This window comes from Equus quagga, chromosome 14 (assembly GCF_021613505.1).
Source record: "Equus quagga isolate Etosha38 chromosome 14, UCLA_HA_Equagga_1.0, whole genome shotgun sequence".
Taxonomy (NCBI): domain Eukaryota; kingdom Metazoa; phylum Chordata; class Mammalia; order Perissodactyla; family Equidae; genus Equus; species Equus quagga.
Window position 1 is genome coordinate 72070832 of NC_060280.1, and position 24969 is coordinate 72095800.

The 24969-nt window shown below is 36.1% G+C and overlaps 2 protein-coding genes and 1 pseudogene across 2 annotated transcripts; 2 read left to right on the forward strand and 1 right to left on the reverse strand.

The window, feature by feature from the left end:
• Positions 1-1942: 1942 nt before the first annotated feature.
• LOC124252610 (olfactory receptor 8B3-like) lies at positions 1943-2899 on the reverse strand. Its single transcript, XM_046686292.1, has one exon. The coding sequence runs from the start codon at positions 2897-2899 to the stop codon at positions 1943-1945; it is 957 nt and encodes a 318-aa protein (XP_046542248.1).
• A 12739-nt stretch (positions 2900-15638) lies between these two features.
• Positions 15639-20488, forward strand: LOC124252589 (olfactory receptor 8G1-like). The gene is made up of 2 exons (XM_046686258.1): positions 15639-15670; positions 19549-20488. The coding sequence occupies exons 1-2, from the start codon at positions 15639-15641 to the stop codon at positions 20486-20488; spliced, it is 972 nt and encodes a 323-aa protein (XP_046542214.1).
• Positions 20489-23807: 3319 nt separating this feature from the next.
• On the forward strand, positions 23808-24688 carry LOC124225596 (putative olfactory receptor 8G3; annotated as a pseudogene).
• Positions 24689-24969: the final 281 nt, after the last annotated feature.

The window sequence follows — 24969 nt, forward strand, 5'->3', positions numbered from 1 at the left end:
ATCCTTTCCAGAAAAGATATTCTCACAATTTAGTTTATTCACCAAATGTTTCCTTTAGTTGCCATTGCTTTACCAGCTGTAATTTGAGGGTTTTGTCCCTCAAAAATCCATATGAGAGTAGCATATGGAAGTCAACAAAAACAGGAGTGATTTAATTGTTCCAAGCTCCTCCAGCCCTATTGTTTAACTTTTTTAATATCAAATAAATTATGCTTTCATTATCTAGAGAAATTCCGTGATTTACATAATATTTCTAGGATCTTCCAGAAAGGAGAGTCATAGGCAAAGACTTTCATTATTGTTGATTTTCCCTTCTAAATTCCTTCTTTTAACTTGAGTTCCAATTACCCCTCACTATTTTATCTGCTGTAGCTGCTGCCTTCTCTCTACCTGGCTCCCCAAATGTGGCTACAAGTTTTCTACATTCATTCACCAGAACACTACTGATGTACAGATGTTGCGTATCATAGTTTTTTCAAAGTTTAAAGATCATGGGATATATTTACAATACTCTATAGAACAAGATAGAAATTCAGATTGAAATGTGGTTTCTAACCTTAAAGACTACTCCCCACACAGAGACCTCTTATTTATTATTTAGGTGTCTGTTGAGTCCTACTGAATGACATGTTTCTGAGCTCCTTTCTCTCCCATGCCCTGTTCTCTGAATAACGAACATTTGTAAACATTCCAAATTAAGCTTTTTAATTTTGCAGAAAAATTAACCTCTTTATTTGATCCAATAATCTGCCAAATATACTAGCCCAAAGGCCTCCACTTTGCCAACAAAAAGAACTCTTAAACTGTTTTCCTAAACAAAAAACAAAAAAAAGTAATGCCCACCCTGGGAGAAATTCATGTATCATTCTGGAACAAAGCAAAATCAACTTTCAAATTAGCAATGTTTTCTAACATTCTGTGATTACTGAAACAAAAGTAATAGAATAAAGCAGACACAAAGTATACTACGAAGAGTAGTTTACTTGAAAACGAAAGGATATGATTTTTTATTTTTTGTTTCTGAAGCTGTGTGACTTTAAATAATTAACCACTCCGAGTTTCACTTTCCTATCCATACAATAATATATATTGACAACCATTTATGTGCTGATTTGTCTGTACAAAGATAAAAAAGACAACTCTTTTCTAAAAGAAGAATGATACATAATGTCTAGGGTAACAAAATGGATTATATTTGATAGTGTTTACAGAATCTTCAATCCCTGGCATTTAAAGAAGACGTATTCTTGCCAGTTGGGGAATAGAAAGAAAGAATTAGAAACAGAGTATCTGATTCATGCTTCTTTTGTTTTCTTTTAAAGATTGGCACCTGAGCTAACAACTGTTGCCAATCTTCTTTTTTTCTGCTTTTTCTCCCCAAATCCCCCTAGTACATAGCTGTATATTTTAGTTGTGGGTCCTTCTAGTTGTGGTATGTGGGGTTCCACCTCAACATGGCCTAATGAGCAGTGCCATGTCCCTGCCCAGGATCCGAACCGGCAAAGCTCTGGGACACAGAAGCAGAGCGCATAAACTTAACCACTCAGCCACAGGGCCGGCCCCTGATCCATGCTTCTAATAGAAAGCAGCAGATAAGCACACCCCCAAGGACACAGATAAGCACACTCTCAATGATACAGTGTCGCTCTAGTGTGACGTAATTTGATAAATTGAATACCTTTCATCTTTTTCTACAGAAAAATGAAGTTCAAAGTCACAATGAAAAAAAAAAGGAGACAATTTATTCTTACTTAATGTCATTACTAAACAGGAAGAAAGGTGGAGAGGATATTATGGAAATGGTGAGGAGAAAAAAAAGATCTACTTTATAAACTGTGAGAGAAGACTCAAATTTGCTTTAACATCTTAAAGGAATGGTAGGATAAAAATGCATCCGCTAAAAATATTTTAATCAAACATACAGAATCTCTCTGTCCTGTAACTACGTGCAAAGACAGATACTGAATCTGATCAAAACTTTATCCTGAGTCTTTCTCAGAGCAAGTTTAACATCTTTATTTCTCAGGCTATAAATTAAGGGATTCATCAAGGGAACCGTATTGGTATAAAAGACAGAAGATATTTTTCCTTCATTCATAGATGCAGCAGAAGATGGCTTGAGATACATAAATGCACCTGATCCAAAGAAGAGAGAAATGGCAATTATGTGGGAACTGCAGGTACCGAATGCTTTGGACCTGCCTTCTGTGGAACTGATGTGGAGGATGCTGGAGAGGATGAAACCATAAGAGACAAAAATGGTGACACTGGGCACAATGACATTGATGCCCACCACAATGAAAACTTCCAGCTCATTGACGTAGGTGCTTGTGCAGGAGAGCTGGAGCAGAGGGAAGATGTCACACAAATAATGGTTGATGGTATTTGCATCACAGAACGTCAGTCTCAGCATATATCCAGTGTGGGCCATGGCACCAGAAAATGCCATCAAGTATGAACCAAGCATAAGGCTGGAACACACTTTATGGGACATGACAACGCTATACAAAAGTGGTTTACGGATGGCCACATAGCGATCATAGGCCATTGATGTCAGCACATAGCATTCAGAAATACCAAAAAAGCACAAAAAGTAAAGCTGTGTCATGCACCCCATGTAGGAGATAATATTCTCCTTAGATATGAAGTTAACTAGCATTTTGGGTGTAAAAACAGACGAATAAAAGAAATCTATGAAGGACAAATTAAAAAGGAAAAAGTACATTGGGGTGTGTAGGTTTGAATTCAGCCCAATTAAAATCATCATACCCAAGTTTCCCAATGCAGTGAATATATACATTACTAGAAACAGGAAGAACAGGGGAAGTTGAAGATATGGTTGATCTGTTAATCCCAATAGAGTGAATTCTGTCATGAAGGAACGATTTCCAGAAGCCATTCTTCTCTAAAGGAAGCTGTGGGCACAAGAGGAAAAAGTCACATAGAGAACAAATCAATGCCTCCCACAATATCTCCTATCACAAGAGTGGAGTATGCACTAGGAGGGTCTGAGAATAGTTCAACATTGAGCCACAGAATTTGCTTTACCATTGTCATAAGAATGAGTTAGAAAGACTTTCCCTTATCAGAATATTTACAAACTAAATAAATCAAAGTACACCAAAACTTGGCCTAGAGCATGCAGGCTTCTGCTTCCATACAATAATGACTGTTGGGAAAACCAAAGGAAAAGGGAGAAGTTTCTACTTGGTCATAATCATCCTTCTCTTGTCTCAACATTTCTTCATTCACTTGAATCCTCTCCTCCAGTTAAATTGGAGGCAACAAACCTAGATACCTGGTGCTGCCCTCTAACACAGGTTAAACATGATGGGGTAAAAGTGAAAGCAATCTTTCTAATCCAAAACTACAGGACCAGAGTCTAAGAGAGGTTAAGTTACTTCCCCATTCAACAGAGTAAAAATCATAAATCTAGTAGGATGAGTGTTCCATCCATGGAGAGGGAACTTACTGACTGATATAATGCATCCCTTGAGACTCCCTATCTTTCTGGATCACCCCTGCGCCCCCTGGAGAAATACTTTTACCAATTTCACTTGAGTCTCAGGACTGCAAAAACGGGAAAGAAAGTAGCATGTTTAGATCCTTGATCTTCGGTCTCAAAAAGAATCACCTTAACATAAATGGAATTCAAAAATTCACCCTTCTTAGGCCATAAAAACTTGGTGCTTCCTTTTCATTGTTTTACTCCTGTGGTCCTGGAAGGCTAGCTTCAGGCTCTTGGGTTTGGTTCCCTTGATTCTAAAAGGATGCAGCCCACACTTTATTTCTGACTTACCCTGGAAATCTTTCAGAACTACAGATTACAATTTATGATTATGACTTTCAGTCCTCTCAAGCAGCAGACAACAATAAAAAATCTTTATCATTATCATTTTTGCTTCTTGGAAAGACACAAGATTGAATGTGGGTGTAATGATATAATACACTCAGTCATAAATGGAGCAAAAACTTGCTCAGTCTCTTCCCCCAGGAACAGTTTCTAGGTGTAATAGGGCACTAGGGGACTGTGATTACATACAGGATTATAACCTGTCTTTAGTTCCTTAGGGACCCAAAATTTTACCTACCTTTCCCCTTCACTGTAGGGATTATACATACCCCAAGGAAGAGCTAAAACTAAACTCAAATTTCCTCTTCAGCAATATGGCACAAGAGGAAGCCCTAGACTCTCCTACTCTCATAAACACACTGATTCAAAAATGATTCATGTACAGATTCCCTTTGTAATAAATCCAGATATTAGTTAAGGGGATTTTGTATTCAGTTCAAGCATGAACCCATCATTTTGAAATTGTTAGACAAACTGAAGACATCCTGTGGTCTTAATACATATCCTTGCACAGCACCTTCTGATTGGAACAAAGCCATTCATTTCCTAGCTTCTCCCTGGGAAAGAAAAGAGTTGCACCATATGTCTAATGACCCAACATTTTGAGGGGATGTCCAGAAGATGCTACAGGATAGCCTATCTCAGAAAGCTGAAGGACACAAGATACATCATATTTTATCTGCCTAGCGTGAGGCAGAACCAAGATGGTGGTTGGACTGGAAGTCATCATAGTCCCACCCCCTGACTCTGCACAGAGCTGGCAGTTGAAAACTCCTTTCTTCCAGCTTCTCCCTAGTGAAAGAGAAAGGTACACCAGGCACAAACGACCCAACTTACTTCGGGGCTGCCTGAGGAACTGGTTTTAGTCTTGCTTATTTTAGAGCACTGATGGGACCTGGTACACTCTGGATGCCTCGGGGAGCCACTAACAACAAAGAAAGCCGTTTGGACTAACACAAAGTTGAGAGGCCTCCAGAGTCTCTAGCCAGGATTGCTGTTGGGGGTCTGATCCAGCACAAGGTCATTCCATGAATATTAGGACATTTGGCTGTCTTGTCTAATGTGCAGACACCAATGCAAAGTTCATGACAAAAAAGACACTCCAAAATATTTTCTAAAAAGAGAGATCTCCACAAAGTGACCATAATGCAATGGAAATAAGTGATTTACTTGAGAGAGAACTCAAATCAACTATCATATTGATGCTCGTTGCACTCAGAGAACAATACAACAACCAAGTGAAAATGTCAACAAAGAGACAGAAAACTTAAAAATAGTAAATAGGGACCATGGCGCTGAAGAATACAAAAACTGAACTCAAAAATTTAGTAGAGGGGCTCAACAGAAAACAGTACCTAACACAAGAAAGGATCATTGAATTTGAAAAAAGTTCACTGAAAATTGTTCAATCAGAGAGGCAAAACAAAGAAAAGAAAGAAAAATGATGAGTAAAACTTAAGGGCCTTATTGGACACTATCAAGTGGATCAATATCTAGATTATAGAAACTCCAGTTGTAAAAGAGAATGAGAAAAGAACAGAAATATTCAAAGAAAACAAAGGCTGAAAAACTTCCAAATCACGGCAACTTCCTATTACTGTGACCTATTTATAGAAAGACAAATCCAAAAATAATTGTATTATGAATATATACATGCAAAGACTACTTTGTAGTCAGCTACTTATTCACTCTCCACTTTACTTATATGAGACAGCCCAACTTCCATCTTCAGACTCAGGTCTATCCAGATTTGCAGGAACACTGCTTATCCAGGAAGGTGAAATAAGATACTCTAACCCAATATTATGGAACTCAACACAATGTTACTTATTGCTGCATCTTCTCTAAACTGGAATTACAATTTTGATACCTGGTTTTGATTCAATCATTATGTTTTATAATACCTCTGATCATTGAAGCACAGTTTTTCTCTATTCCTAAATATTTCCATATTTCTTTTTTTCCGTTAAGGTAACATTAGTTTAAAACATTATGTAAATTTCAGGTGAATGTCATTTTATTTTGATTTCTGTGTAGACTACATGATATTCCCCACCCAAAGACTAATTGCCATCCATCAACTTATATATATGACCTCTTTCTCCTTCACCCTCCTCCCTGCCCTCTTTGCCTCTGGTCTATGTGTTTATGTGTTTGCTTATTGTCATTGTTGTTGTAGTTTTTATCTCCAACTTATTAGTGAAATCATATACTGTTTGATTTCTCTATGTGATTTATTTTGCTTAGTGTAATATCAAGATCCATCCATGTTGTTGCAAATGGCAAGATTTCGTCTTTTTTATGGTTGACTAGTATTCTGTCACATATGTGTACCACATCTTTATCCATTCATACATCAATGGGCACTTAGTTTGTTTCTAAGTCTTGCTATTGTGAATAATGCTGTAATGAACATAGAGATGCATATATCTTTACACATTCATATTTTCATGTTCTTTGGATATATACCAAGAAGTGGAATAGCTGGATCATATGATAGTTCTATTGTTAATTTTTTGAGGAATCTTCATATTTTTTTCTATAGTGGCTGCACCAGTTAAAATTCCTACCAGCAGTGTGTGATGGTTCCCTTTTCTCAACATCCTCTCCAATGCTTGTTATTTCTTGTCTTCTCAATTATAGCCATTCTGATGTATGTGGTGATATCTCATTGTAGTTTTGATTTTCAATTCCCTAATAATTAGTGACGAACATCTTTTCATGTGTCTGTTAGCCATTTGTATATCATCTTTGGTGAAAAGTCTGTTCAAATTGTTTTCTTTGTTGCTGTTGAGACGTATGAGTTCTTTCTATATTTTGGATATTAACCCCATGTTGGATATATGATTTGAAAATATTGTCTCCCACTTGTCAGGTTGCCTTTTTTGCTGTTGTTGATGGTTTCCTTTGCTGTAAAGAAGCCATTTAGTTTGACCTAGTCCAATTGTTTACTTTTCCTATCCTGGATATTCAAAAGGGTATTGCCAAGACAAATGTCGAAGAGCGCACTGCCTATGTTTTCTTCTGGAAGTTTTATTATTTAGGTCTTACATTCAATCCTCTAATCCCTTTTGATTTATTTTTTATGGCATAAAATAATGGTCTATTTTCACTCTTTCTTATGTGACTGTCCAGTCTTCCCAAGACCATTTACTGAAGAGATGCTCCTTTCTCCATTGTATGTTGTTGGATCCCTTGCCAAAAATTAGCTGTCCATAGTTGAGTCGGTTTATTTCTGGGTTCTTGATTCTGTTCCATTGATCTGTGTCTGTTTTTGTGCTAGTACCATGCTGTTTTGATTACTATAGCTTTGTAGTCTATTTTGAAAACTGAGAGTGTGATACATCCAGCTTTGTTCTTTTCTCTCACAATCGCTTCTGCTATCCAAGTTCTTTTGTAGTTTCATATCAATTTTAGGATTCTTTGCTATATCTGTGAGAAATGTCATTGGGACTGTGATAGGGATTGCACTGAACCTGTAGATTGCTTTAGGAAGTAAGGACATTTTAACTATGTTAATTCTTCCAATCCATGAGCATGGAATATCTTTCCATCCCTTTGTATCTTCTTGAATTTCTTTCAATAATGTTTTATAGTTTTCAGTATATATGTCTTTCATCTCCTTGGTTAAATTTATTCCTACATATTGTATTCCTTTTGTTTTGATAAAAAATGAGATTGTTTTCTTAATTTCTGTTTCTGGTATTTTTTGTTACCGTATAGAAACACAACAGATTTTTCCATGTTGCTTTTGCATCCTGCTACGTTACTGTATTCATTTACTTTTTCTAATAATGTTTTATATATTCTTTAGGGTTCTATATATAATATCATGTCAAGTGCCAATAGTGACAATTTTGTTTCCAATTTTGATTACTTTTATTTCTTTTCTTGCCTGATTGCTCTGACAAGGACTCCCAATACTATGTAAAGTCAGAGTGAACAAAGTGAGGATTCTTGTCTTTATCCTGTTCTTAAAGGTATAGCTTTCAGTTTTTCACCAATGATTATGATGTTAGCTGTGGGTTAGTCATATATGGCCTATACCTATGGAATAAATCACACTTGATCATGTTGTATGATCTTCTTGATGTGTTGTTGTATTCTATTTGATACTATTTTGTTTAGGATATTTACAGCTATGTTCATCTGTGATATTGGCCTGTAATGTGTGGGTGTGTGTGTTATCCTTTTCTGATTTTGGTATCTCGGTAATGTTGCTCTCATAGGATGAGTTAGGAAGTATCACTTCCTCTTGAATTTTTTGGAAGAGTTTGAGAAGGATAGCTAGTAAACATTCTTTGAATGTTTGGTAGAATTCACAGGTGAATCCACTTGGTCCAGGATTTTTTTAGGGGGTAGGTTTTTGATTGCAGTTTTGATCTCATTACTAGTGATTGATCTATTCAGATTCTCTATTCTTTTCTTGACTCAATTTTGGAAGGTTGTATGATTCTAAGAATTTATCCATTTCTTCTGGATTATCCAATTTGTTGGTGTATAGTTTTTTGTGGTATTCTCTTATATCCCCTTTGTATTTCTGTGGTGTCCATTGTAATGTCTCCTCTATAATTTGTCATTTTATTTGAGTCTTCTCTCTGTTTTTCATGTTAATCTAGCTAAAGGTTTGTCAATTTTGTTTATCTTTTCAAAGAACCAGCTCTTAGTTTCGTTCATTTTCTTCTATTGTCTTTAGTCTCTATTTCATTTACTTTTCACTCTGGTTTTTGTAATTTCCTTCTTACTACTGATTTGGGTCTTTGTTTGTTCTTTTTCCAGTTCCTTTTGGTGTACAGTTAGATTGTTTAGTTGAGATTTTTCTTGTTTTTATGAGGTAGGCCTGTAATGCTATATACTTCCCTTTTAGTACCACTTTTGCTGTATCCCATAAATATTGGTATGTGGTATTTTCATTTTTATTTGTCTCTGGGTTTTGTTTTTCTCCTTTGATTTCTTCATTGACCTAATAGGTGTTCAGTAGCAGTATGTTTAATCTCCATCTTTGTGTGTTTTCATCTTGTAATTGATTTCTAGTTTCATACTATTGTGGTCAGAAAAGATACTTACTATAATTTATCAATCTTCTTAAGTTTATGGAGGCATTTTTGTGGCCTAGTATGTAATCTATCCCTGTCAATATTCCATGTGCATATGAAACAAATATGATCTATGCAGCTTTTGAATGAAATGTTCTGTGTGTACCTATTGAGTCCATCTGATCTAATGCGTCATTTAAGGCCAATGTTTCCTAACTGATCTTCCATTTTGATGATCTATCCGTTGGTCCAAGTAGAGTGTTAAAGTCACCTACAATTATTATGTTACTGTCAATTTTTCCTTTTGTGTCTATTAATAATTGCTTTATTACTACTCTATTTTAATTATTGCCTTTATCATTATATAATACCCTTCTTTGTCTCTTGTTATAGCTTTTGTTTTAAAGTTGATGTTTTTCTGATGTAAGTATCACTACCCCAGCTTTCTTTGTATTGCCATTTGCATAGAATATCTTATTCTATCCTTTCACTTTCAGTTTGTGAGTGTCATTTTGTCTTAAGTGTGTCTCTTGTTTGCAGCATATATATGGGTCTTGGGTTTCTTTGGTTTTTTAATTCATTGGGCAACCCTCTGTCTTTTGATGGAGCATTTAGTACTTTCGTATTTAAAGTATCTATCAATAAATACATACTTATTGCCATTTTGTTACTTTTTTCAGGGATGTCTTTATAATTCCTCTCTGTTTCTTTCTTCTCTTGCACTGATCCCTTATGGTTTGATGGCTTTTATTAATGTAATGTTTGGATTTCTTTCTCTTTATTTCTTTCTATTTATTATAGGTTTTTTTCTTTGTGGTTACCATAAGGTTCAAATATAATAGCTCATATAAATAGCAATCTCCATTTAGTTGATGGTCTCTTAAATTTGACTTCTTACTAACAGCTCTAGGCTTGTATTCTGCTGACCAGGTTTTATGTTTTTGATATATTTTACCTATTTCATTTTTGTGTATCCCTTTATCTTTTATCAAATATATGGATAATTTTAGTACTTTTGTCTTTTGAACTTCTTACTAGCTTTATTGGTGGTTGATCTACCTTTCCTGTATATTTGCCTTTGCCCCTGATATTTTTTCTTTGATAATTTTCATATTTCTATTTGTTGACTTTTCTTTTCCACTTAAATAAATCCCTTTAACATTTCTTCTAAGACTGGTTTAGTGGTGATGATCTGCTTTAGTTTTTGCTATTTTGAAAACCTCTTTATTTCACCATCCATTCTGAATGATAATCTTGCCAAGTAGTATATTCTTGGCTGTAGGTTTTTTTCTTTTCAGCACTTTGAATATATTATGCCACTCCCTTCCAGTCTTTAAGCTTTCTGCTGAAAAATCACCTGATAGGCTTGTGGGTTTTCCTTTGTGGATAACTCATATCCTTTCTCTTGCAGCTTTTAGGATTATCTCTTTATCTTTAATTCTGGATATTTTATTATAGTATGTTTTGATGTGAGCCTCTTTGGGTTCATCTTGTTTGGTTCTGTCTATGCTTCCTGTGTCCAGATGTCTGTTTCCTTCCTTAGGTTAGGGAACTTTTCAGCTATTATTTCCTTAAGTAGGTTTTCTGTGCCTTTTCCTTCCTCTTCTCTTTCTGGGACACCTATTATACAGATGTTAGTACTCTTTATTTTGTCCTAGCTGTCCCTTAAGCTTTCCACATTCTTTTAAATTCTTTTCTTTTTATTCTGTTCCACTTGAGTGATTTCCTCTAGTCTTTCATTCAGCTCACTGATCCATTCTTGTATATGACCTACTCTGCTATTGATACACTCTAGTGAATTTTTCATTTCTATTATTGTATTCTTCAGTACTGATTGTTTTTTTTTATATATATATTTTCCAATTCTTTGTTTAAGTTCACACTGTGTTCATCTATTATTCTCCCAAGGTCATTGAGCATCTTTATGTGCATTGGTTTGCACTCTTCATCAGGTAGAATATTTACCTCTTTTTCACTTGGATTTTTTTTTAGGATTTGTCCTCTTCCCTTATTTGGAACATATTCCTTTGTCTGCTCATTTTTCATACTTCTCTGTGCTTATAGCTATGTATTAGGTAGATCAGCTACATCTCTCAAACTTGGAAATGTGGCCTATGCAAGAGAGGCCTTGTGAGGCCCTGCAATGTGATTCACTCTTGTCATCTCTTCCAAATTCTAAAGGGGTGTCCCTCATGTAGGCTGTGTGTGCCCTTCTGTTTTGGTAGGGCTATTCTTGCTGCAAGCACATGGGTAGAGTCAACTTGCCCCCAGGCAGGCTGGTTGCAAGGCTCGACAATGTGTAGCTTCTAATGTCATTCTTTCAGTTGGGGCAAAACCCCAACACAGTTTGCTGCAAGATCTGATAGCACAGACCTACTGCTATTTTGCTATTAAATGACGCAGGCCTCCAGCGGAGCTGGTTGCTAGGTTCTAGATCTCACAATTGCTACAGAACTCTGTTGCAGCCCCTGTGGCACATAATTGCTGTTGGCTCTCTCAGAACTGAAGATGGGTTGGGCCAGTCCCAGGCATGCAACACACATCATTTTAGGCATAGGAAAGTGAGGCAGATCCCTTGTGTGGCTGTTTGAGATAGTCAGAAGCACAAGTGTGCTGTGGCCAACATGTTCTAACATTGTGGACCCACCCACCCTGCCAATGCAGGCCTGCCCTGAATGCACACCCCACCAAGGTGGACCCATATGCACTGCTGAAGAGATCTCACACACGCCTCCTACATGGGCCTCTATTTCCCTATGTGCTTACTGGTGGATGGGGCCAGTACCTTGGGTGGTCTGCCTGCCCTGGCTATGCTTTACTGAATCAGTGATGTAGTGGAGTAGTCAACTTCCTGCACTAACAAGCTAGGGGAAAGACTCCAATGGCATCTGCCAGTGTCTGTGTCAGCACCACTGAACTAGGTCACAATAGTGGCCACCACCAAAGTCTCAGTCCCTGGGGGGATGGGTCCAGCTACCTCCTGTTTCTCTGAGATCCACTCAGAGCTTAGTAGGTTAGCAATGGACGATACACATTTCCTTCTGGTGTTTTTAGGTTGGTGACTGGAATGAGTGTATCTCTGTGTGGGCCTTTTAAGAGCAGATTTTTCTTTCTCTAAACTACAGCAGTTTTTCTGGGAGTATTTGCTGTTGGTTTTCGAATCTAGCAAAGCCACATATAATGGGATCTCCTCTAGGTTGTACTGAATCTAAAGGCTGGGATGCTTATTGCGGTATAGATCCCTTGCTCAGATTCCTCTGCTCCTCTGGGAAAAACTTTGTACCTTTGAGATTACTCCCAGTCATGAAGCGCAGTGGCTAGGCTATTTTTTTTTTCCTCAGCAGGGGTATATTTATACCTCTTCCAATCTTATCAGTGTTGCCCCTTGTTGTGGGGGTTCTTTTCATCCAGTTGCCTTGACCTCTTTCAGAGGAAATTGTTCTGCAGGTAGTTGCATATTTCTTGTGTTCATTGGAGGAGGTGAGTTCAGAGTCTTCCTCTGCCACCATCTTCCCAGAATGGACAGCACATTTTAAAGGGGAGATTGCCAAGATGGTGAAGTTTGGGACCACATAAATGACCAGAATGTCGAGGGCTCGAGCAATATTACATCAAATGATACACAAGAAATATTTGGTGAAAGAAGATATTTTAGTTTAGTGGTGTGGAATACCAGAAGTTCCCCACACCTCTTCCACTTCACTGTCAAGATGGATCTAACATGACCTTGGAAATGACCTCTAGGTTCAGGACTATTACCAGAGTGGTCACCTGTAAGTATCCAAAATGTTTAGATGCTTGACACCATGAAAGACAGAGTCTCATAGCACAATGGGCCTGTATTCCTTAGCAATTACCACTTTTACAATTTTACTTTTGATGAATTTTTTCATATTTACTTCCACTTCCACTGAACCAACACTATCCAATAGGATTTTTGGAAATGGTGGTAATGCTCTATTTCTGCCTTCTCCAATACAGTAGCCATTAGCTACATGTGGCTATTGTTTACTTGAAATATGTCAGTGTAACAGAGATGGTGAATGGCCACACAGGGACAGTGGCTACAACACTGAGGAGAAGACAGTAATCCTTCTCTATTTAATTTGCTCACCATTATAACCCAAGTACCCAGCACAAAGCTTTATTCATAACAGGAAGAGAAGGAATTTTGAATGAGAAAGTGAATGAATGAATGATTTTACCCCATCTTGGGCCATAGCAGAAATTTAGTTTTTTCTAAGTAGAGTGCCCACAAACCTCAGTTTGCCAGACACAAACTTTTTTTATACTTGCTGTTGTTTTAATCATTTATAATGTCTTCATGAACCTTTCTGTGCTTCAATTATCTCATCTGTACAATGAAGACACTTCTAGTATATATGACTATATAAGTATAAAGCAGGAGAGTGCTTAAATAACTATTTGACACAAAGTAAGTCTTGATGACTATTAACTGTGTATGCATTAAGTTCAACTGTAGACATTATTTAAAAACATAGAGTTTACATTTCTGAGTTTTTATGAAAACATAATATAATATATTGCATGTCTATTGAATGAGTAAATGACTGAATGCTTTAAAACATATTTAACATTTCAAATGTAATCATTTTATTAACAAGCTCATCTGCAACTTAATATCTTGGTAAGCTTGGGCGAGTTACTTAACCTTTAGTGTCTCAGATGTTTCTTGAGGAACCTCAAAGACAAGTGTCCCTTGTTTTTTAAATTAAATATGTTAATATTAAGCTGAATCATGCAAAATTGCTACCCGATTCAACCTAATATTATCTTCCACGTTAACATGTTGTGAGAATTAAATAAGTTAGTAAATATAACATGATTAAAATTACATGTGGCACATGGTATGTGTTCAATAAATCCTGGCTATTATCATTATATACGATGATTTATACACGTAAAAACAAAGCATTTTGAAAACTATAAAGAACAACTACTAATAATAATTAAATATAAGCAACTATTTCCTCAAACGATAAATAAACAGAAACAATTGCAATCGTGGCTTCAAATATTCCAGAAACTATACTCAGATAAGAAGTTGTTGTCACAAAGACTTTCTAGAACAATGTCTGCCAGGCTTGAATTTCAAGTCGTTGACCTAATGAGTGTCTCCTCTGTCAACACTGAGAGAGAATATTGCACACAAGGGAATGACGAGAGTATCAACAAAGAACAAAAAAGCAAATTGTAATTGCTTGTAAGCCCCCATAGCTCATCCCTGGTGAAAGGAAATCTTGAGGGAGCTTCCATCTATATTGTTTTCATGATACCTCTTGTATATTGAAATCCTAGATAAAAACATGTCACTTTGGCAAGTGCCTCTGGTAGCATTATGAGGAGGCTGCAATAGGAAATCATGGATTTTGATTCATAATATCTATGTGAACGACTCAGGAATTGGGATCTGCATTTGATCCCCTAAGTAAGAGAGAGTCCAGGATTTTCTATTTTGAACAGCCTCTACCGTCATCATCAAGAGCTATTTCCCTTAGAGAGTACTTGGTATAAAGTGTATATACAACCCAGGCTAAGGTTTTCAAGTGAAGTGTGAGTATCTAAATTCCATCTATTTTAGAATTTTTAAATCTCAGAATATTAAAGAAGTCTAGCTTCCTCACAATATTACATTGATTTCCTAAATCTATCTGAAAATGATCACTCATATTTTGCTGTAACACATTTGAACTCAGAAAATTATCTTTTTCACAAGTCAACGCACACTATTTTCAGACACATTTAATGGTTAGAGAGATTTTTGATGCTGAAACAGGTATCTCATTGGCCATAGCTCTATCCTTTGAGGTAACATACAATAAATCTAATTCCAGTTTGTGTTATTAGTCACATAACTACTCAAAGTATATTATTTTGATTTAAATCTTGTTTTCTTGGATAATTATAATTTGAAAATCGCCATCCTAAAACGTAGCCCCTAGAACTAAGCACAATTCACCAGAAACAGTTTTTCTTGGACAATTATCGCTCCCCTAATTATGGATTTTAAGTTCTTTTTGATGAATTGATTGGCATTTTTACGTGATTTTCTCTTGTTCCAGATCCTTTGAAGGTGAAGCGCTCTTAAGCCCATGCTTCTCAGTCTTGAACATTTTGTAGACCTGGCTGATTACTACTTATCATTCCAGATTCAGTTCTTTTTGGAAGCCTTCATTGACCCCTATTCTAGTTTAGCATCCTAGTCACCATGTTCCTGGAGGACCTGGACAACATATGTTTATCACATTGTCTAGTCTACCTCCCCACTCTTTCTAGATTGTAACACACTGAAAAGCAGGGCCTTGTCTTATTCATCTCTCTATGCTGAGTGCTCCCAACATACTTTATGCTTACAACTGTTACATTCTCCTATTTAATATCAGTGCAGATTCAGAGCCTACTAAAATCTTCTTGAATCCTCGTCATGAGACAAATGTTCATTACTCTTTTCTAAGTTAAGATTATGTATGAATTTCATAATAGTTTCTTTTATGGCATCATCCAGTTTATTGATAGAATGTTTCTCAAGATAAGACTAAGTATACTGTTTCTTTTCTTTTCTTTTTAAAGATTGCCACTGAGCTAACATTTTTGCCAATCTTTTTTTTTTTTTTAAAGATTGGCCCTGAGCTGACATCTGTTGCCAAACTTGTTTACTTTCCCTTCTTCTCCCCAAAGCCCCAAGTATATAGATGTGTATTCTGTTTGTAGGTCCTTCTAGTTCTACTATGTGGGAAGTTGCCCCAGCATGGCTTCATGAGTGGTGCTAGGTCTGCATCCAAGATCAGACCTGGCAAAACCCTAGGCCAACAAAGCGAAGCATGCAAACTTAACCACTTGGCCATGGGGCTTGCCCCCAAGTATACTGTTTTATGAGATAATAACTCAAAATTTTTCACTTTATGATTAATCTTTATATGTTCCTTGAATTCATATAACTATATTGTTGTGTGCTTTAACTTACCACACATAACTTTATCATGTTCACAGATTATCACAAGAAAAGCAGCCAATACTTTATTAAAATCAGGATAACCTAGGCCTTATCATTCTTTTACTCTATTCATCTAGTAAAACTAAAAAAGGAAAAACTCTAGAGATACTTTAATGATCTTATACCACCTATAAATCATAACATTTCTTTTATAAGAGGGCAAAACTTTTTTTATTTCTTAAAACTGTTTTGATATTTTTCTCAGGATTCATTCTTCTCTTAGATAGAACAAACAAAGATAAAACCATTGATGCATGTTGGAGTTCTCCACATGTAACTTCACTGGTGTTCAAACAGACAGGTTGTATCACCCAGGTAGAACAGGAAGTAATAAAAACTAGGAGCATATGTTAGAATCAGATTTCAGGGAGAGCTGGTCACAAGTGATGATTAAGAGCCCAACACCTGCCATCAAAATTGCAAAGACTGGGCAAGAGATAAGGGAGCTTTTGTTATGGGCACAATTATTTGGTGGGTCAGTCTTGTGAGACGCCAGAAATAGAGGAAAAACAGTCTGTTAGCCACTGTAAAGAGTCAGAAATATGGAAGGATACAGCAACCCACCCCGTTAAATATCAAGTGAGGCAAAATTAGGGGATGAATTAAAAGAAATAACTAGGATTTTGTAAAACTTAACTGGGAAACTACCATTGTGGATTTATAAAATTGGCAACAAGTTTGGTTTCATAATGAGTTGACAATTTTGTACATTAGACGTTCTTAAATTTCTCATAGTAAAGTGTAGAATTGACTGAGATGCAGGGGTGGTTGGTTTCTGCAGGAGATGGCAAAAACTTACTGATTATCCAGGGTAAGAGAGAAGCAGACATCAGATAGCAAATTGCTAATTACTAGACACTGCGCTTAAGTCTGCTGGATATTTTCTGACACTGCAATTTCAGGTCTCTTTTACTTTGCTTGCTTTACTTTTTTTGTATTCGTTGATTTTTTTCTCTGCTGAAGACAAAGGAGAAAAGCTTTAAATAGAGTATATGTCTGCCTTCTGTTTGGAACCTATTAACAATTCATGACTAAGGCTTATATTTTTCTTGTATATGTGTTAGAAAAATAAAATTATAAAAGATAGTTTTAATTTTTGAGTGGATACAGTACAAATTTGTGGGCAGGAAAAGATCTTATTGTTTGAAGAAAAACTTAATTGGCATATTTGGCACAAATAAAGATGCATACACCAGGCAGAACCTAGATGAGGAAGGCTTAGAGAACAATGACGAATTAGCAAATCGTGGTGGAATTTTTTGTATGGTCAGTACATTATCACTATTATTTTGGTTTTGTTGTTTTACTTTTTTATAACAGCTTTCTTGAGATGCAGCTCACATACCATAAAACTCACCTGTGAAATGTATGCAAATCAGTGTTTTTTAGTATATTCATAGAGTTGCACAATCATTACCACATCCTAATTTTAGAAGAGTTTCATCACTCCTCCCCCCTCCCCCTCAAAAAAGCCCTATACCTGTTAACAGTCTCTTCTCTTTCTACCCTGCCCTCACCCCTGGAAGAGTGTAAGCTACTTTATCTCTCCATGAATTTATCTTTTCTGGACACTTTATATATATGGAATTATAAAATAGATGGTCTTTTGTGTCTGTTTCTTTACTCAGCATAATGTTTTCAGGTTCATCTATGCTGCAGCGTGTCTCAATAGTCCATTAATTTTTATTGGAGAATAATATTCTGTTATATGGATATACCACCCTTTGTTTATCCATTCACCACTTGATGGACATTTGGATGGCTTTTACTCTTTTGACTGTTATGAATAATATTGCTGCTCTAAAGATTCATGTACAAGTTTTTATATGGACTTTTTTTCAATTCTTGTATGTACATTGGAGTAGAATTCCTGGATCAAAAGTAACTTTATGTTTAACATTGAGGAATTGCTGAACTGATTTTCTAAGTGGTTGTATCATTTTGAACTCCCACCAGCACTGTGTGAGCATTCCAATTTTTCCAGATCCTTGCCAACACTTGTTATTGTCTTTTTGATAATAGTCACCCTAATGTGTATGAGGTGATATCTTATTATAGCATGAGAGCAGAGGCAGGCTGCAGTGTGAACTAACACAGGAGAGGATGTAAGACAACATCCGTTTCCCAAAACAGTTTCAAGAATGATGGCCCATGTGGTGAATGAGCATAAGTGTGAAATTCTGCAAATATATGGGATGACATTTGACTGTTTAATTTGAGCATTTTGAAAATATGGCTGAGGATATCATCTGCACTGGAGACACATGAGCTATGTTTATACTAAACATAGCTAAAAATCATTTTGAAATTTGGAAGGTATTAATTTGGACTAATAATGAAATATAACTTCTGGATATTTTGAGTACACTGTTTAAAATACAAAATGTGCTCCAGTCATATTTTTAAGACAGATATTTATCCTAGTTTTTATGCTTATTTTATCCTTGAGTTCAGAACTTTGTACTTCTAAACTACTGTAAGATTTTTAATATCTTTTCTGAAAAAAACATCTAAAATGTTAATAATTTATTAATTTATGGAAAGTATGTTTTGTCATTTAAAATTTATTTGTGAAAAAACACTAAATGGTTTTTATATACTAGAAATTAAATATACAAGGCAAAAACTCAAGTTCTACTATATGATCTAAAATGATAAAAACAATCATTAATATTTCTTTGAATATTTCTATGCTACATCGTACTTGTACTATCTTATGCATATAATTTTGAAATTAAATGCACTTAATCACTAATTTTTTTTGAAAGTTCATCTATTGTACTTTATTACAACTATTTTAAACATCAGAACATAAGTCCTGAGTGTCACAGACCACATCAGGTCATACAAAGTACTTGGCACATGGTGAGTACTCCATAAGTGTTTTTGAAATGAATGAATTTGCACTTTAATATTTCACACTTATGAATCTTCATTAGGAAACTCATTTCCTTCCTGGATGTGGAGTTCAAGTTGAATGACAGACTTATTGTTAGCCATCCGGTTAATTTCCAGGACCACTATTTCTGCATTTTTGAAGAGGTACCACTAGTGAACATACTCACTACAAGGGAATCCATTCTGGATCGGTTGTTGATACACTATTGTCTATTCTTACATGACAAGAGACAAAGATAGGAGGGCAGACATGAGGAGCTAAAATAAGAGATGGAAGATGAAATAGACGGGTCTCATCTCATATCCTTGATTGTTTCCTTATTACATGCTTAACTATGGACAAATATCCAACCACTCTAAGCCTCAGTTAACTAATATGTAAAATAAGCATGATAGTATTTCCTCCGCAGAACAGTTGAGAGGAACATACACAAGTCATGGAAAGTTCTTATAACACTCAATCAAAGTCAACAGAAAAGTTCTTTGGATGGTCACAGACTGGGCACTACTAAGATCCACTCTAATAGTGTAGAATAAAAAAGGAATAGTTCTACCTGATATTTATTTGCATGTCCAATATTAGTGAGATCTCAGGGTCTTTGGCCACTGACATAGATCAGGGACAGACAGAGAACTGGAGCTACCTGGTTGAAGACTTGAATTCTGCTTCACACTACATTGTGTGGTGAGAAAAGAAATACCTACCATAATTTTTCTTCTTCTCTTCCTATGTAAAATTCCCAGAGGAAGATGGTAGCAGGAAATCATTCCACAGTGACTGAGTTCATCCTCGCTGGACTAACAGAACAGCCGGAACTCCAGTTGCCCCTTTTCTTCCTCTTCCTAGGAATATATGTGGTCACGGTGGTGGGGAACCTGGGCATGATCACACTGATAAGACTAAGTTCTCACCTGCACACCCCCATGTACTATTTCCTCAGCAGCTTGTCTTTAATAGATTTTTGCCAGTCCTCCATCGTCACACCCAAAATGCTGGTGAACTTTGTAACAGAGAGGAATGTTATCTCTTACCCTGCATGCATGACTCAACTCTATTTCTTTCTTGTTTTTGTTATATCAGAATGTCATATGTTGGCTGTAATGGCATACAATCGCTATGTAGCCATCTGTAACCCATTGCTTTACAATGTCACCATGTCTAATCAGATCTGCTTCCGGATGGCAGTTGGGGTGTATATCATTGGCTTGACGGGTGCCACAGCTCACACGGGCTTCATGCTAAGAGTACTTTTCTGCAAGGCTGATATAATTAACCATTACTTCTGTGACATTTTTCCACTACTGGAGCTCTCCTGCTCCAGTACTTACATCAATGAGGTGATAGTTTTGTGTTTCAGTGCCTTTAATATCCTTACCCCAACTGTGGCCATCCTTGTCTCTTATGTCTTCATCATTGCCAGCATCCTCCGCATCCACTCAACTGAGGGAAGATCCAAAGCCTTTGGCACATGCAGCTCCCACATCTCAGCTGTTGCTATCTTCTTTGGCTCTGCGACATTCATGTACTTACAGCCATCATCAGTCAGTTCTATGGACCAAGGGAAAGTGTCTTCAGTGTTTTACACCGTGATGGTGCCCATGCTGAACCCTTTGATCTACAGCCTGAGGAATAAAGATGTCAGGATAGTCCTAAATAAAATCCTTGAAAAAAGAAGTTTCCTTTGAAAAAAGATATTTTATGTTAGCAAAAATTTATAATTCCTCGAGAAGTTTTGATAAGGAAACAGTCCAGAGACAGCAATGTATGTCCACAAGTAATGAGATTTTTGCTACTACTTGATTACTTGGAAGAAAAATATCAAAGCATTCATAGTGTCAGTCACATGGAGAACCGCATCATTTCTGGGAAGGCCCAGAGTCTATCTACCCATAATAACCCATGCTACCTCTAGTGTTAGTGGTATAGTGGTGAGCACAGCTGCCTTCCATATTACCTCTAAACATTTGTAAAAAAATGTTCAAAGGCCTCCATGTGGGTTATTATATTTTATATGCATGAAATATGGCACTTTTTTCAGTAAGACATCTATCTTAAATCAGGAAATAAATCCATCTCGTCAGTATTCTTTGATATTCTCCATACTTTGTGCCCCTGGCCTTGTTTACTAATAAAATCATCATATCATATCAACCAACCTTTGCAGAGGACTAGTTGGCTTTGATCATTGGCTTCACATGAGATCAAGATCAGTGACTCAAAATAATTGCCAAAGGAGACTTTTAGTCTTTGACCCTGTTAGCATGAAGGAGGCCTGCAAGGTTAGTACTCAGAATTATCCCTAAGTATTTTCAGGTTTGTATTTTCCTTCAGAGGAATGTAGAAGAAAAAACACAATGCTGAACTCTCTGGGAATAGGGAGGGGTATGTCTGAATCTCAGTCCTTGACTGTTAAAATCCTAGTTCTGCTACTCTAGGTCCTCCCAGTACACATAAAGATGCACATAGCTCTTTATCCATCTTCAACTGTCCTCATTCTAATTTCACACTCCCTGATGAGTACAGGTTCCTTTATTATCTCCCTGTCCTGTGTAATATAAAAATATGGCAAACATCTTTTGTTCACTCATTTCAACTCAGGCAGACTGAGAGCTTTGTTCACTTGTATTGAGTCCTTGTTAACTTATCTCTAACTTTCCTTCAATGACTTTATTAAACACATATTTATTGAGGCTCACTATATACAAGGCACTATGCCAAACACTGTGTTGGATTCACAGTCTAGTATAGAAGAAAAAATAAGAAGCAACTCAAAATAATTAATACAGTATTAATTGCTTAATGTGAATACAAGAAACATATTCAAGAACACATAGAAAATGATCTTGTTAACTGAGGCTCTCACTATTAAAGTCTTTAATTAAAGGATCTTAACTATTAAATAGATTTTATAGAAGACAGAATGGAAGAAGAGAAAAGCTAAGGGAATATGATGAGTCAAAACTGAGTCTACCAAATACTCTTTTGTGTAATAGCTAAATCATATGAATCCTATGTTCCCTTTGGGACATAAAGAAGCATACTTTTCTTTTTTGCCAGATTTAAATGTTCAGTGATGAAGAAATTGGTTTGGACTTTATTTGGATACCATGGAAAATATTGATAAGATATTAATATTAAGTAAAAAGTTCTAAATCTCTGTATTATTGTGGGTATTAATGGAGAGGAACAAGAATAAGATATACTGAGGAAAACAAATTAAAACTCTGATTGCCATTCTGGGAATGAAAATGTTGGGAAAATAAATATATATAACAGAAAGAAACTCAATAGATTACAGTTAAAGCAACATTGACATTCATTAAGTTCTTACCAAAAGCCAGGAACTAGTCAGCATCTTGCAGGCATCATTTAATTTAATTTTTATGTTACATAGAATTAACATTTCCACTTTTCAGAGGATTGGAGCAAGTATGGAGTTAAGGTTAAAATCCATGACCAACTTAAAATTAGGAGCTATTAGAATTATGAAATCATGAAATATTGGAATTGGAAGTGTTATTAAAGATGATTTAATGCAGCCACCCATCTAGGGCTTAGATCCTTGAACAATGTCTGCTAAGTCGCTATTCGGGCTGTATTCTAACATTTATGACTGTAGGATCATGATATGTCTGACTGCTAGGATGTTCTTTGATGAAAAACCAGATATTTCTCCCTATACTTTCCAGCAGTTTGTTTTACTTCACTCTCAAGAAGACATATACGAGTCCAAGACTTCTTAAACATAGCAATATGCTTGACATTTGGTAACAACTGTCATGTGCCACATGATTTTTTGCTTTGCTAATTAAATATCCTGAGTTATTTCAGCCATTCTTCACAATAAGATTTCTAGATAATTTTTCTGAATTATCTAGTTATTCTATATCACATAAAGTACCATACTCCAAATTGAAAACACTAATCCAACTATTGCTTGAGTGTTAATTAAGGATACAAATTTCCATTTTCTAGAATCTACTCATTTTCTTTGCAAATATAAGTGAAATATAGATTAGTCTTTTTAGGAAAACAGATCACATTGTTGACTAATTGTATTTGTATGTGTTTACTAATCCATATCTTCATCATCTTTAAATGTTATAGACAGTACATACAAAATACATGATAAGAAGACACCTAGTGTTTTTGTTCCACAACCTTTCTCATATTATGAGAAAAAGAGTAGTTTTCTGACCTCCACCACTGTAACCATGCAGTCCAATCAATATAAATCATTCATAGTCTACTTCTTGTCTGGCCACAGTGGTGGAACACATGACCTAAATTTAAGTCATTGTGTTACTCCCCTGAGATTATTTAAATAAGAAACAAAAGAAGACAATACTTTACTCTTGGAAAAGCTGTTGAGATATAAGTATGTTATATTCTTGCCTTGTGTTGTAGTAGGGCTGGGTAATGGAACACAGGACATACAGAAGAGTAGAATTTCAGGTGAAACAACACTGATAGTTGCCCAGTCCTTCAAGTATTTTGAGAAGGAACTCTAGTAAGGAAAATAGCACAGACCAAAATAATTTTTTCACAAATTTATGAATCCTTTGTTTATTAATTGTAGAAAGTGTTTGCTGCTCTCTTCTTCTGAGTCAGATGAAAATTTAATCATTGTCTCATTTGACAGGCAGGATATGAACATGTACATATAGAATATATGAAAAAAACAGAGTCTTCAGAAATAACAGTAATAGCTTTCCTATTAACTGACTCAAGAATCCATAAACTTGTGTTTAAAAAAATAGAAATATCTTAATGATAAGTTTCTTGAATTTATGATTCCTTCTCGGGTCACCTGGCATGATTGCCCTAGAGTAGTGGAAGACACTCAAGATATACCTGCATTATGAGTCTCCTCTGATGAGGGATAAAATAATGATCTCCAAAGAGTTACTCTCTCTCCCTTTCACACACACATTCACATGTGCATATACACGCTCAAATACATTCATTTTCTCTTTTTTATACTTAGAACTCTATGAGAGGATAATGGACCCTAGAAAGCATTCCATAGTAACCGAGTTCACCCTCACTGGGCTAACAGAACATGCTGAATTCCAACTACCACTCTGCCTCCTCTTCCTAGGAATCTACGCAGTCATGGTGGTGGGAAACCTGGGCATGACCATACTCATTGGGCTCAGTTATTACCTGCACACCCCCATGTACTATTTCCTCAGCAGCTTGCCCTTCATCAGTTTCTGCTAGTCCTATGTCATTACCCCCAAAATGCTGGTGAATATCATTCAGCTCTATTTCTTCCTTATTTTTGATATGGCAGAGTGTCACATGTTGTCTGCAACAGCATACGACCACTATGTTGCCATCTGTAACCCCTTGTTTACAACGTCATCATGTCTTATTAGATCTGCTTCTGCCTCACATTGGGGGTTTATATTTTGGGCATCATTGATTTACAGTCCATAAAGCCTTCATGTTCATACTCCTTTTCTGCAAAACGAAAGTGGCTAACCATAATTTCTGCAATCTCTTTCCAGTCTTGGAACTATCCTCTTCCAGCATCTATCAATGAATTATTGGTTCTGAGCTTGAGTGCATTTAACATCCTGATTCTTGCTTTAACTATCCTTGCCTCTTACATCTCCATCCTCTCTAGCATTCTCCACATTCGCTCCACTGATGGCATGTGCAAAGCCTTCAGCACATACAGTTCCAACAACTCAGCTGTTCCCCTTTTCTTTGGATCTGCTGCTTTCATGTACCTGCAGCCATCATCTGTGAGTTCCATGGATCAAGGGAAAGTGTCCTCTGTGTTTTATACCTAGTTGAACCCTGTGATCTACAGTCTGTGGAATAACGATGTCAAATTTGCCCTCAAGAAAATTCTGGACAGTAGAATACGTTCATGATAGAATTAAGGTCATGAGGTCATATCAGAAACAGAACTTTGGTTTGCTGAAATGTGTAATTTATTTGTTTTTATGTGAATTTTTTTGGAAATTCAGTGACGTTTTTCCATATAACACACCTCCAAAATCCCTCTCCAGCCCGCTTCCTTTGAACCTATGTTACAATTACTATACATGGAGAAACAAATACTAAGAATAAAATAAAGACTCCTGAGACTTATAGGAGCTCTATTTTATTTTTTTAATAATAGTCCAAATAACAATAAGTACCGTGATAATGA

What these genes read in the sequence shown, in the direction of transcription:
- LOC124252610 (XM_046686292.1), bottom strand. Translation starts at nt 2,899, where the DNA reads ATGGCTTCTGGAAATCGTTCCTTCATGACAGAATTCACTCTATTGGGA.
- LOC124252589 (XM_046686258.1), top strand. Translation starts at nt 15,639, where the DNA reads ATGTGGGAAGTTGCCCCAGCATGGCTTCATGA. An exon ending in GCCCCAGCATGGCTTCATGA is followed by an intron (nt 15,671 to 19,548) that starts GTGGTGCTAGGT and finishes AAATTCCCAGAG; the next exon opens with GAAGATGGTAGCAGGAAATC.